We start from the raw sequence: 12204 nt of genomic DNA on the forward strand, positions 1-12204 counted from the left end.
TGGGGGGCAGCTGCCCCCCTTGGCTACACCCATGATTCCTATCAATCCTGTTGCTATTACAATGAATATACCTGTGGATTTAGGATCTCCAGTGAGTCATTCCAGCTCACGAGTCCCTGCTGCCCAAGACAGCTAAGCGGGTGCCTTACTCTGCTGGGCTGACATTTTGCCAGCGCAAAGGGCATAGAAGCTACACAGAGCTCTTCCACAAGCCTACCATGTTCCTGCCCAACAAAGAGTTCTGTTGGATTCCAAAGCTTTCGTCTTCTCCTTTCTTAACTCCAGATGGATTAGTCAAAGGTTAGGGCCAATAGACAAGATTTGTCTATTCACAACAAATATTGCCTTCATTGATCAAACAACAGTTCCTTCCACACTTGGCATTTTGTCTGGAATTGCCATCCTGAACTTACTCACTTTTTATTAACAACCAGAGGGCTTAAAGACTTAACTTGCAAACAGGCTATTTGCAACAATTTGTTTATTTGTCAGATTTCACCAGGAAAGGGTAAATCTGGATTAGAAGGGGATATGTGTGAAATACAGACAAGCGTTTTTATGCCAAACATGCCATAAGGATCATGCAAAAAATAAATAAATGCACATCTGAGGAGCAACCATCCCATAATAGAGCCCCTCGGTTGTTCCCAGTCTGTTGTATTTCAGGTTCTTCTTGTGTGGCTCCCTTCTCCCCAACCCCACGACTTGATTTGTGGCAATTAATTCGCAATAAAGCACAACTGCAGCATCAGCCTGTCCACTGTGGTCAGGCAAAACTCTACTGAGGTTTCAAAGGTCCTAGTGTAGTAATGTCCTGATTGCCCCTTCTGCCCTGTTGATTGCTTCCTTTCAGGGTGGCTGGGGATTAATCAATTGCCCCTTAATTAATCAGTTCTTGTTCCCTGTGGGGGGAAAACTTAAATTACTGATACCATCCTCCCCACCCCACCCTCTTCCAATGGCAAAGTTGACAAATGAAATACCAGGATTTTACAATCAAAGGGGGAGGGATGAAAAAAGAGAGGAAATCAGAAATTGATGCTCCCCCGAATGGTGAACAGAAACTGACTAATTATGTGGCAATTAAGGAGCAGTGAGATGCAATCAATCATTTACCCCATCCCTACACGGAAGGGAAGCTGATAAAAGTAACAGAAGCTGAAAGGAGGAAGCTTCTAATTAAGTTCTTTGGAGACTTTGCTGAACGCAACTTATTTCTGAGCAAACATTAGATATGGGCTTTGGCAGAAGCACTGCTGTAGAAAATAGCGCTATATTAAGTGCATTGCAAAACCAGCCATTTAATTCCACTTCCAGTCGATGGTGGAAATGCAGTGTATCAGCAGCACCAAAGTATGTAACGTGGAAGCCACCGACTAACTGCGCTAGGGGACAAGAAGGAAATTATTGCCTTTTCCTCCCTTTATGTGACTTGGCTCACTGCCGTGAGTTAGCTCAAGTTATTTCCTATGGAAGCAACTTTCTGCAGTGCGCCAACTCTCGGTGGCGTGCTGTGGTCCAGGCTGTGTTATGCGGCCCTACGGTTGCCTAGCAACTTGGATGTGCTTTCCCACAACCCCTTGCAAGTGGCAAAATGGCTGCCCAGGGAAACAGCACAAGGGGAAGACATGTGGGGAGGAAAGAGGATGATACAGGCAGAGGGGCCCGAGTATAAGGGGTGAGGGAGTAAGAGCACAGTTGCAGGATGAGGTACACAGCAGCAAGGCAGGTGAATGAAGAAGCGACAAACTCAGACTCCATGTAGGTTGTTCTGGTGGCTGAGGCCGGCCCTGACATTGGGAAATATTTGCCCCAGCGCTTTTGTTGTCTTGCAAAATGAACCCCAAACCACAAGCATCACTGGGAATAAAGAATAAGTTTGCCAATACCAGCAAATACCAAGCATGGTTTTCCTGCCTTTGACCTATTTTGAAAAGATGATGCTCCCTATGGTAGGGCTGAATTAAAAAAATAACATGAAATTTAGGGTTTCCACCCATCCAACCAAAATGCTATAGAGACCCTTAACCCCCACCTGAGGCATTTAAAGGGTATGGAATGCTGAAACCCAGGACTGGAGGGAAACATTATCAAAGACACAATCCCAAATATTTTCATGTTTTCATAATAATTGTTATATCAGGTTTATTAACAGTCACCCAACTGGTCACCTGGGGCGAGTAAAGCTTATTGCAGGGGACCAGGCTGGAAAGGGATGTATTACTATTCTAGGAGTTTGCCTAGGAAAGCTTTCCTTGCCAGAGCCTGTTCCATGTTTGAAATGGTATCTGGAATTTTAACAGCTGAACATGAATACCTTTCAATGACAAACTGTATCAGTGGTGGGTTGGGCACCTCTGCGCAAGGAGCTGTACTCAGTGAGAAGTCATGCCGTCTAACAGGAGGGAAGGAGCATTTGAGCACAAATATCCCTGCCAGCATTTTGCTAGGGAAGTCCAGTGGGTTAGGAGGATGGCAGATTTATAATCCACCTAATCTGATCTCTCTTGCAGATCCTATCCCCTGCATTCTAAAACCTCTTTCTCTGCCTCGCTAATCTTGACTTCTGAAGTGATCCTGGCACAGTAACCCTGCGAAAACAAGCTGGGGAAATTTCCACGCAAGCCATTCTCATATGCTGAGAATGTAGAGGTGAAAAACAGATAATAACAATAAAAAAAAAAATCAGTGAAACTGGATTTGAAGTGTGTGTGTGTGTGTGTGTGTGACTGGAAATCTGAATCTGTATTTATTTCCATTCTGAATCAAGGCACTTCAAGGGGAGGTAAGAAATTCACTTCATTATCACTTCATTTCACGGTAACTCCACAATACAATAAAAATTCTTTCTTTTCTTTCTTTTCTTTCTTTCTTTCTTTCTTTCTCTCTCCCCCCCCCTCTCTCTTTGTGTGTGTGTGTAACTGCTTGCTGCATATATTGCAGCCATGAACCTCCTAAACAGATTTGTCACCTGCCCCAAATCCTCTTTTCTGAAAACCCCCCAGATGTCTGTCGCTATGCAGTGCCCATAAGGAAACTGCTCTGCACATCCTCAAAGAAAGCTCTTCCTTCCTCCCAGCCTCCATTCCTCTGCAAAGCTGAGCCCCGACACAGAAAACAGGTTCTGGGGCAAAACCCTATACTTCAGACTAAGCCCCAGAGCTTAGAGACAGAACCACTGAGCTACACGCATGCAGGCAATGCCTCTTTTTGGTTTGAAGAGGGGGAAGGGGAAAAGAGGTGGACTGGGGGAAGGGAGGGGAAAACAACAAACCAGTAGATTTTAATCTGCGAGCGATTGCAAGAAAACCCAGGGAAAAAATAGGAAGGACTCTCTCCCCCCGCAGCATGAGAGAGATGCCGCTGGGCTGCCACTCAGACACGATTGCGGCGCAGAGCAGTGCGGTTACTCGAGTTCATTGACTGCCAGTAACCTCCGCCTGCCTTGAGCTCAGCTGCTGCAAATCTAACTCAGCTCCAGCAATGCCAGTGAGGGCATCCTTCTCGGCAAGGTTCGCTTTCTCTTCGTCTTCCTTTCAGCCAAGACCAGGGTCTGGTTGCTGGGGCCTGATCCCCCCAGAAAGAAAGAGCACCCCCCCAAAACCTTTCACAGAACAGTAGGGATGGTTTCCTCCACCCCCTCCTTCCCCAGGGGCTCTGCACTAATCCAGAGAAGGGTCTTTGCTTGCAGCTGGGGGAGTCGGCCATCAGTGCAACTCAGATGTTCTGCATGCATACTGCAGTGTGCAGGAATCACAATCTCGGATGAAGGGTTGAAGGGTTGAAGCTCAGCGGTTTTGCATGCAAAAAATTCCAGGTCCGGTCCTCAACATCTCCAGAGAGGGTTGGGAATTCTCCCTGCCTGAGAACATGGGTAGGCAAACTAAGGCCCGGGGGCCGGATCCGGCCCAATCGCCTTCTAAATCTGGCCCACGGATGGTCCGGTAATCAGCATGTTTTTACATGAGTAGAATGTGTCCTTTTATTTAAAATGCATCTCTGGGTTATTTGTGGGGCATAGGAATTCGTTCTCCTCCCCCCTCAACCATGGGCTGGTCCACTGTCCCTCAGACCTTGTGAGGGGCTGGACTATATTTTGAAAAGAAAAGAAAGAAAGAAACAAATTCCTATGCCCCACAAATAACCCAGAGATGCATTTTAAATAAAAGGACACATTCTACTCATGTAAAAACACGCTGATTCCCGAACCGTCTGCTGGCCAGAATTAGAAGGCAATTGGGCAGCATCCGGCCCATGGGCCTTAGGTTGCCTACCCTTGGCTTGAATCATAGAATTGTAGAGTTGGAAAGGACCACAAGGGTCATCTAGTCCAACCCCCTGCAATGCAGGAATCCTTTGCCCAACATGGGGCTCGAACCCATTGGTTAAGAGCGGTGGACTCGTAATCTGGTGAACCGGGTTTGCTTCCCCGCTCCTCCACATGCAGCTGCTGGGTGACCTTGGGCTAGTCACACTTCTCTGAAGTCTCTCAGCCTCACTAACCTCACAGAGTGTTTGTTGTGGGGGAGGAAGGGAAAGGAGAATGTTAGCCGCCTTGAGACTCCTTCGGGTAGTGATAAAGCGGGATATCAAATCCAATCCCTGAGATTGAGAGTCTTCTGCTCTACTGACTGAGCTGTCAGGGCGCAGTCAGTGGACTTCTCCTAGGAACGCAGGGACATGTCCTGATTCAAACCCATTGGCCCACCAAGTTCAATATTGCCTACACTAACCAGCAGCACCTCTCCAGGGTTTCAGACCAGGGAGTATCTCCCAGCCTAACCTGGAGTTGCCAGGGATTGAACCTGCGACCTTTTCCATGCAAACCAGATGCTCTACCCCTGTGCTATGGCCTTTGCCCTAAAAAGCAACACAGCACAGCATGGACAAGGGGGGTCATACAACCGTCAAGGCAAGCACAGGCAAGCTTTTTACGCAAAACGCAAATTATTCCCACCAGCCTTCTCGCCTTAGGGATGTTGTGCAGCAAGGGGTCAAATTTCTCCCAGATAACTTGACCCGGGTTAGGGGGAGAGAGGGGACCCAGCTGACGCTCAGCGTTTATCAGGGGCAGTGGAGGAAGCTGCTTCTTCAAGGGCTCCACAAAGTCAATCCCAAGTAGGATTAACCTGGATCTTACTGGCTTAAGGCAGAGCCAAACTCCTTTGGGCTCAGCAGATAGAGAACTGGCTGCTGTCTATCAAGCCATCCCTTCCCTCTTCCCTAAAGCTGAAGCAATGGGATAAACATTCGGGGACAGGGAGGGGGGAACCGCCGAGTGCAGGATTGCGCAAGCTGTGACCTGCCAAGCCAAAGGCAGCCTGTCACTGTCAGCCACTGAGGCAACTTTCTTACTGCTCTATTGTCTGCAGTCCTGGATGAGTGGCCAAGCCAAAAGGGCAATCAAAGCCCTGGTTGGGGTACCGTGCGTGGCTAGCAAGCACATTTGATGGGGTCGCCTATGCAAGTTGCGCTAGTGGAGAAGGATTAACAGGTGGTTCCCCAGAACGACATGCTTCTGAATAGAGTGCACACACACATGCACACTTTGGGCACTTCCCTGGTGGTGCTACCCTGCTCTTTAGCACTGAATTGGAGTAAACGGCAACCGGGTTTTCCATGGATTGCTGTGTGTTCTGATTAAGCGCTACAGAGCAGGCTTTTGGGGGATGGGGACAGCGGGGAAAAGACAAAACCTCTTGGACCTGTGCTTTTTAAGCATGGGACAAGCAGAAGTGTTGACGAATCCTCAGTGGCAGACCATCTGCTTGGCATTCAGAAGATGCCAGCATGGCTGAAACCCTGGAAAGTAGCTGTCTGGTCTGCGTAGACAATACCGAGCTATATGGAACAATGGTCTGACTCTGGTTGCATTTGCCCCATACATTCAAAGCACAAGGCTTCACCCCTCCCCCCCAAAAAATAGAATAATGGGAACTACAGTTTGCCCCATGGAGCTTTGATTCCCACCCACCCCCCTTGGCAAACTACAGTGCGCAGGATTCTTTGGGAGAAATCATACGCTTTCAATGTACAGTGTGGATGTGACCTCCGTATAAGTCAGCTTCCTATGCGCCCAATGATCCCTTCCTTGAGCTCAGCACCCTTTGGCGCTGCCCCATGCTGGCGTGCTCTCGACCTTATTCTTTCCCAAAGAAAACGCCTTCTTTTGGGGGCTTTGCTTTCGGGGGGGGGGGGGGTCTGGTGATTGGCATTCCATGCAGAGGAGCTAATTAAGGCAGGCCACCACCTCCCACCTGCCAAAACCCTCCCCCGGCTTTCTGCAGCACTGATTTATATGCGCGGAGCAACGGTGCCGCCTACGCAGGACCAGGCTCCCCAGAGAGCTCAGAGAAAGAGAGGGAAAGATGCCCGTGGCTGGGGCAGGAAACAGATGCTAAATTTATCTCCTTATCATCACGTGTTCTTGCCTGGCATCAAGGCCTCCGATCTTCGGGGAGACGGAGCAGAACAAGGCATGCCTTCAGGTGGGGAGTCCCCATCCCAGAGGCAGAATTCCTGCCTCCGGAACTTCATGGGATGTGGGACCTCTCTCACCATGTGGGGTGTGCAAAAATACCAGAGCCCTGTGTAGGAACAGGGGTCAGGTGGATCAAAGGCTGGGGACCTGTAGCGCTCCATCTCTGTTCATGGAGGAGAAGGCTATCAGTGGCTGCTAGCCAGGATGGCGATACTCTGCCTCCGTGGCCACTGGCAGAAATGCTTCTGAATACCAGTCAATGGGATGCTCAGGTCCTGCTTGCGGGTTTCCCAGCACCCTTAACAGACTACAGCTCCCAGGATCCTTTGGGCAAAAGCCATAGCTTTGAAAGTGGCATCATGGTTCTTTAAATGTGTAATGTACATGGAGTGTAGCTTCTTTTAACAAGGCACACCAAGGATGGAATTCAGGGACCTCCTGCATGCAAAACAAGGGTCTCTGCTCCCCAAACGGTTGGCTAAATGGCAAAGGAGGAACAAGCTGATAGTTTTGGACTTGGACACATAATCATCTGGCTGAGTTTCCCAACCACTCTGGGTGGCTTCCAATCAAGTGTTAAAAACAATACACATGAGAACATTAGAAGAGATTTGTAGCAGGATCAAACCAAAGGGGCCATTTAGGAGAAGGGGGATGGCTCAGTGGTAGACCACTTGCCTTGTGCACAGAAGGTGCCATGTTCAATCCTCTGCATCTCCAGGCAGGTATGGGAAAGACCCTTGTCTGAATGCCTGGAGAGCTGCTGCCAGTCAGTGCAGGCAACACTGAGGTAGATGGACAAATGGTCTGATAGGAAGTGTCCTATGTTCCTCATAGAGCATTCCCCCCCCCCCATGGCCAACCATTGTGGCAAGCCCATAGGCAGAATATGAGCTCAACTGACCTCTCTAACAGTTGCTGATCATAGAATTGTAGCGTTAGAAGGGATCCCGAGGATCATCTAGTCCAACCCCTGCAAGGCAGGAACCCGGCCCACAGCCATCCCTGGCTGGGCTCGAACCACCAACCTCCCAGTTGACAGCCAGATGTGCTGACCCATTGTGCCACAGGAGGGCATGGTGCTTCTAATACTAGAGGTGATGGAGCTGCTGTTGGTCATTACTGATAGCCTTACCCTCCATGAATTTGTCTAATTCCCCTTTAAAATTATCTAATCCCCCTTGAAAGCTATCCCACATTGACAGCCATCGCTACATCTTGGGGTAGCAAATTCTACAGCTTCCCTATGCGCTGAGAGAAGAAGGCCTTCCTTTAGTCTGTCCTGAGTCTCCTATCCTTCGGTTTCATTGGATGGATCCCATTGGATTTTATAATCATCCTCATCATCATCATCTCACCCTTCACCCTGAGGTCCCGGGGTAGGTTAAAAGATGAAAAGTGCTATGCACTGAACCAGCCATTTCAGCTACTGGATAGGTTACAGTCCACCTCTATGATTTGATTTACTTAGTAGTAAGTCTCACTGAGTTCAGTGGGATTTATTCCCAAGTTAAATGTGCACAAGATGGCAGCTTTAATTGCCAACAACCTTGTTTACGAAAGCTAATATATACACTGGAGTTGGCAGGTAGGTGATAGCTAAGGTCTTGTAAGGCTTGCTTGCAAGACCTTAGATTCAAGCTATCAAGCAAATCCATCGAAGTATCTAAATTCTCTCATCACGTAAGTTGCTGTCTTCTTTCCCAGAAAGCTGGGCAAGAGACGAGCGGGTTTTACAAGGGAGAATAATGTCTCTAATTGCTGTTGAACCTTCACAAAGATCTCCTTTCTCGGAGGGTTCCAAAAGTGAGCAGCTTTTGCCAATCCCCCCCCACCTCACCACCCTCAGTTTCTAGTCCCTTCTCTTTTCATTGCACATAAGGAACCATCCCTCAATTTCAGAAGTTCAGGTGAAAGTGCTGATGCTTATGTAGCCAAAAATGGTACTACCCATGCTCAACTGGTTTAAAGAAAAAACAGGATTTGGAAAAAAAGCAAACAAACCCGCAATAAAACTATAGGGCAGGCATGTCCAAATCCAGCCCACCAATCAGTTTAATCTGGTCCCTGTGGCAGTTTATTCCCTGGGGTAAAATCCTAAAAAATCCCTAAACAACCTCAAAAAGGTCAACAACTTTGGTCGGCCCCCACGGCCCTTCATTCATCAAATTTGGCCCTCTTTGAAAAAAGTTTGGACAGGGAGAAGACCTCAAGGTAGGATCGCCAAAACAGCAGTTCAGTGAGGATTTAGCATGCTTGGTGGGCATGCAATGCTGGCTGACTTATGGGGCAGGGGGGTGGATAGGAGTGTCATGGAGCACAACTAATGGGAACACTCCATGCTGCAACATTTTGTTGCAGGTCTTCTTTCCTATATCACTCAAGCAAACACTGAAGCCTCCCAGTTTGCATTCAGGAAGAAAGAGAAGACAAGAAATATGTCCTAACTAGCCGGTGAGCAGGCCAGGCTGTTCCTGTGACTCAGAGGCAGATGTAGCTTAGTTTGGTACATTAGTCACAATCCTCCACACGCTTCTTCCCATTATATTCCTGCTTAAGAGGGATGCCAGCAAATCACATCTATGCACAGGCATGTACACGTGCAGATGTGTGCATGTGTGTGCATAGATGTTTGCACGCGCAGAGCCACGAGGGGCCATGGAAGGAGAGACTTAGAGGAAAAGCAGCGGGCCCTGATTCACACGTGTGCACAAAAGCCGGGAGAGCATCCTACCTCTCTTCCGCCACCAGGAGCCCTCCCGGACGGAATACGACAGGTCGACAAACTCAATGTCCACAGCCGAGCGCTTGGGCAAGTGGGAGAACCGTTGGGCTTCCGTGATGTGGTTCTCCACCTTCTTCAGGTGGGTGGTCAGGAGGGGAGCATCCTGCGAGCCGGAATTGCACACTGTGTCCTCCAGGGCGATGGAGACGCATGCAGGGTCAAGGCTCTTCTCGGCCATCGCCACTGAACTGCAGAAAAAGGGATGGAGGCATTAGGAAGCTGTTGGGCTAGAAGTGTCTCACTCACTCACTCTCTTACGAAATCCAGAACATGAGCCCATAAGAGGAGCCTGGCTGCTGGATCAGGCCAATGGCCCATCTAGTCCAGCATCCTGTTCTCACAGTGGCCACTCAGATGCCCATGGGAAGCCTACAAGAAGGCCCTGAGTACAACAGCGCTCTCCCCTAGCCAGCTATAAATATTTCACAGTAACAGCAAGGTAATGAATAAGTCTCTTGGGTTGGGTACTTCCATGCTGTGTTGGTTAATTCTTTTTCCCACCTCCTGTTCTTAGACAGAGGACCTAACTCTTGACAGCTCTTCATCCCTGGATTCTACATCTACATAAGAAGAATGTAGAAAAGAGGAAACTGAGAGGAGACATGATAGCCACCTTCAAATATCTCACATGGAAGAGGGAGTGAGCTTGTTTCCTCCTGCTCTGGAGGGTAGGACCCAAACTAATGGATTCAAGTTGCAAGAACGGAGATTCTGATTTTTTCTTCAAAGTTGCCCAAGTTAGTGACCATTGCTGCCCCTTGTGGAAGCGACTTCCATAGTTTAAGCGTGGACAAAGGCTTCCTCCTGTCAGCCCAGCGTTCAGCTTCGCTGGATGTTCCTGACATCTTTGTGACCAGAGATGGTGAAGACTGATTGCCTTGCACCCCTGAGCTATGGGCCATCTTTCCTCCCTGCACAGAGACACCTGCTTGCTCCTATGGCCTCCCCCGCCCCCCATCCCTTGGAGCACCAGAGGTCTGAAAGCCAGCAGTCACTTACTTCGTGTTTCAATAATGCATAGGCCTCCTATTATTATTCCTTCTACTGCCTCCTGGGCCCAGCTCCTAGGCTGAGGCAGCAGAACAGAAATGGTCTCCTGCTTCCCATTGTGTCCCCAATTCCCCCCCTGACCCCGCCTCCAGGTATCATAATCTCCTCTCTGCCAACTAGGGAAAAGAACAAGAGGAGAGCGTTGGCCATTTTTTTTGCAGAGAAATAACCAAGAGGGTATGCTGTGACCTACCAAAGGTCCCAAGGAAGTCCATAGCTCCCCCTTATCGCTTTGAAAACATCTTGCCCTCGACACAGAGGCAGGGCTTCTCCTAAATCAGGGTGGAAAACCTGAGACCCAAATGCAGCTATCCAGGCCTTTTTGCCTGGCCCTTGGAGTATTCTCCTTTTCCCAGTCACAGCCCATCTTGACCTGGCTTCACAGAACCCAGATAACAAACTGGCAAAGGGCAGGGCAAAAACTAGACAGCAGGCATTAAAAATATTCCAGTGATTCCATACCCTCCAATATTTCTCTGATGAAAATAGGGATGTCCCATTCCATACTGATAATTTTACTATATTTATACCCCACACATCTTACTGGGTTGCGCCAGCTACTCTGGGCAGCTTCCAACATATATAAGAACATAATGAAACATTAAACATTTAAAAAACAACTTCCCTATACAGGATTGCCGTCAGGTAACTCCATACCCTCCAAAAATTATCCAATGAAAATAGGAACATCCTGCCATACGCTCTAACATTTCTCCAGTGAAAAGAGGGACATCCTAAGGGAAGGTGGGACATTCCAGGATCAAATCAGAAACCGGGGTGGCTTTTCTAAATCAGGGATGTCCCTGGAAAATAGGAATACTTGGAGGGTCTGTGATTCAAAGCTTGGGGAAACATCCTTCTTCTTGTGGGCTTCTCCCAAGTGGGCTGGTGGAAGAGTAATGGAGCAGTCTATTCTTCCTCTGGCAGCCTGCATGAAATACCATGCGTTCACCTGCATGCAATTTCTGGTCGCCTGTGGTGACCAAGTGAGCTGTTAGATATAAGGCTGGCATAAGGTGAAGAGCACAGCGATCATTCGTATTAGAAGCGGAGTGTTACAAAGGTGCACCTATGTCTTCAAAATTGATATACCGCTTAACCGGGGGGGGGGGGGAATCTATAAGTGGTTTACAGAAAACGGCATAAAATATTCATTAAAACAGACTTTAAAGCAGCAAACACAATAAAATGATCGATATATAGATTAAAATCGACATTAACAAAATAAACAAACCTAGGCAATAAAGTTACATGTCTGGGTAGGCTTGCCTAAACCAAAAAGGGTTTTAGCAGGTGTCAAAATCAATGAAGCAAAGGCACTTGCCTAATCTCAATCGGCAGGGAGTTCCAAAGAACTGGTGCTGCCACATTAAAGTACTGAGTTGATGTTGGTTGGCATCTGAGAACCACTGAGTGGAGGAGCCCCAGTCAACGCCCAGCCGCACAAGAGCAATTTGAGTGTGCGAATGGACCCAGGTGCCTGAAAGATTGTTCCATTGCCGGGCTGTTGTGCAACTGCGTCTGGAGTCTGCAAAGGTATGACCAAAAGGCTCCCCAGCCTTCGCCCTTCGTTCCCACCACCCTTCCTGTTCCCTCCAGCACCCGAGAGAGATTTTGTAGATAAAGAAGAGGCAAAACCAGCCTCAAAGGGAAACTGTTGAACAATTCCCATAGATTGCAGCCACAGCAGAAAATCAAGCCTAGCCTGCGCCAACAGCCAGCCTCCATCCTTGCTATGAATCGAACGCAGAGCTGGCCACTCAAATCCAGGGGCAAAGCAAGAAAGAAAAGGTGCCACAATGGAAGAAGCCATAGTGCAGGAACAGGGTGCACTGTGCAGCGGAGAAGGTGTGCAAGCAAGGCAGGCTAGGGTGGTACAGTCAGCTCT

General features: G+C 48.5%; 1 protein-coding gene and 1 long non-coding RNA gene across 2 annotated transcripts in view; one reads left to right on the top strand and one right to left on the bottom strand.

Annotated features, from left to right (window-relative positions):
• Positions 1–12204, bottom strand: part of ABCG4 (ATP binding cassette subfamily G member 4) — a 43474-nt gene that overhangs the window by 28476 nt on the left and 2794 nt on the right. The window contains exon 2 of the mRNA XM_080983505.1: positions 9216–9454. Coding sequence (XP_080839631.1) covers positions 9216–9444 — 229 coding nt within the window. The 5' untranslated portion in view covers positions 9445–9454. The remainder of the gene's footprint in view (positions 1–9215; positions 9455–12204) is intronic.
• On the top strand, positions 1453–2694 carry LOC308464389. Its single transcript, XR_013979993.1, has 2 exons — positions 1453–1761; positions 2514–2694. It is a non-coding gene; the product is annotated as an uncharacterized lncRNA (long non-coding RNA).

This window comes from Podarcis pityusensis (assembly GCF_964106645.2).
Source record: "Podarcis pityusensis genome assembly, chromosome: 15".
NCBI classification, from domain to species: domain Eukaryota; kingdom Metazoa; phylum Chordata; class Lepidosauria; order Squamata; family Lacertidae; genus Podarcis; species Podarcis pityusensis.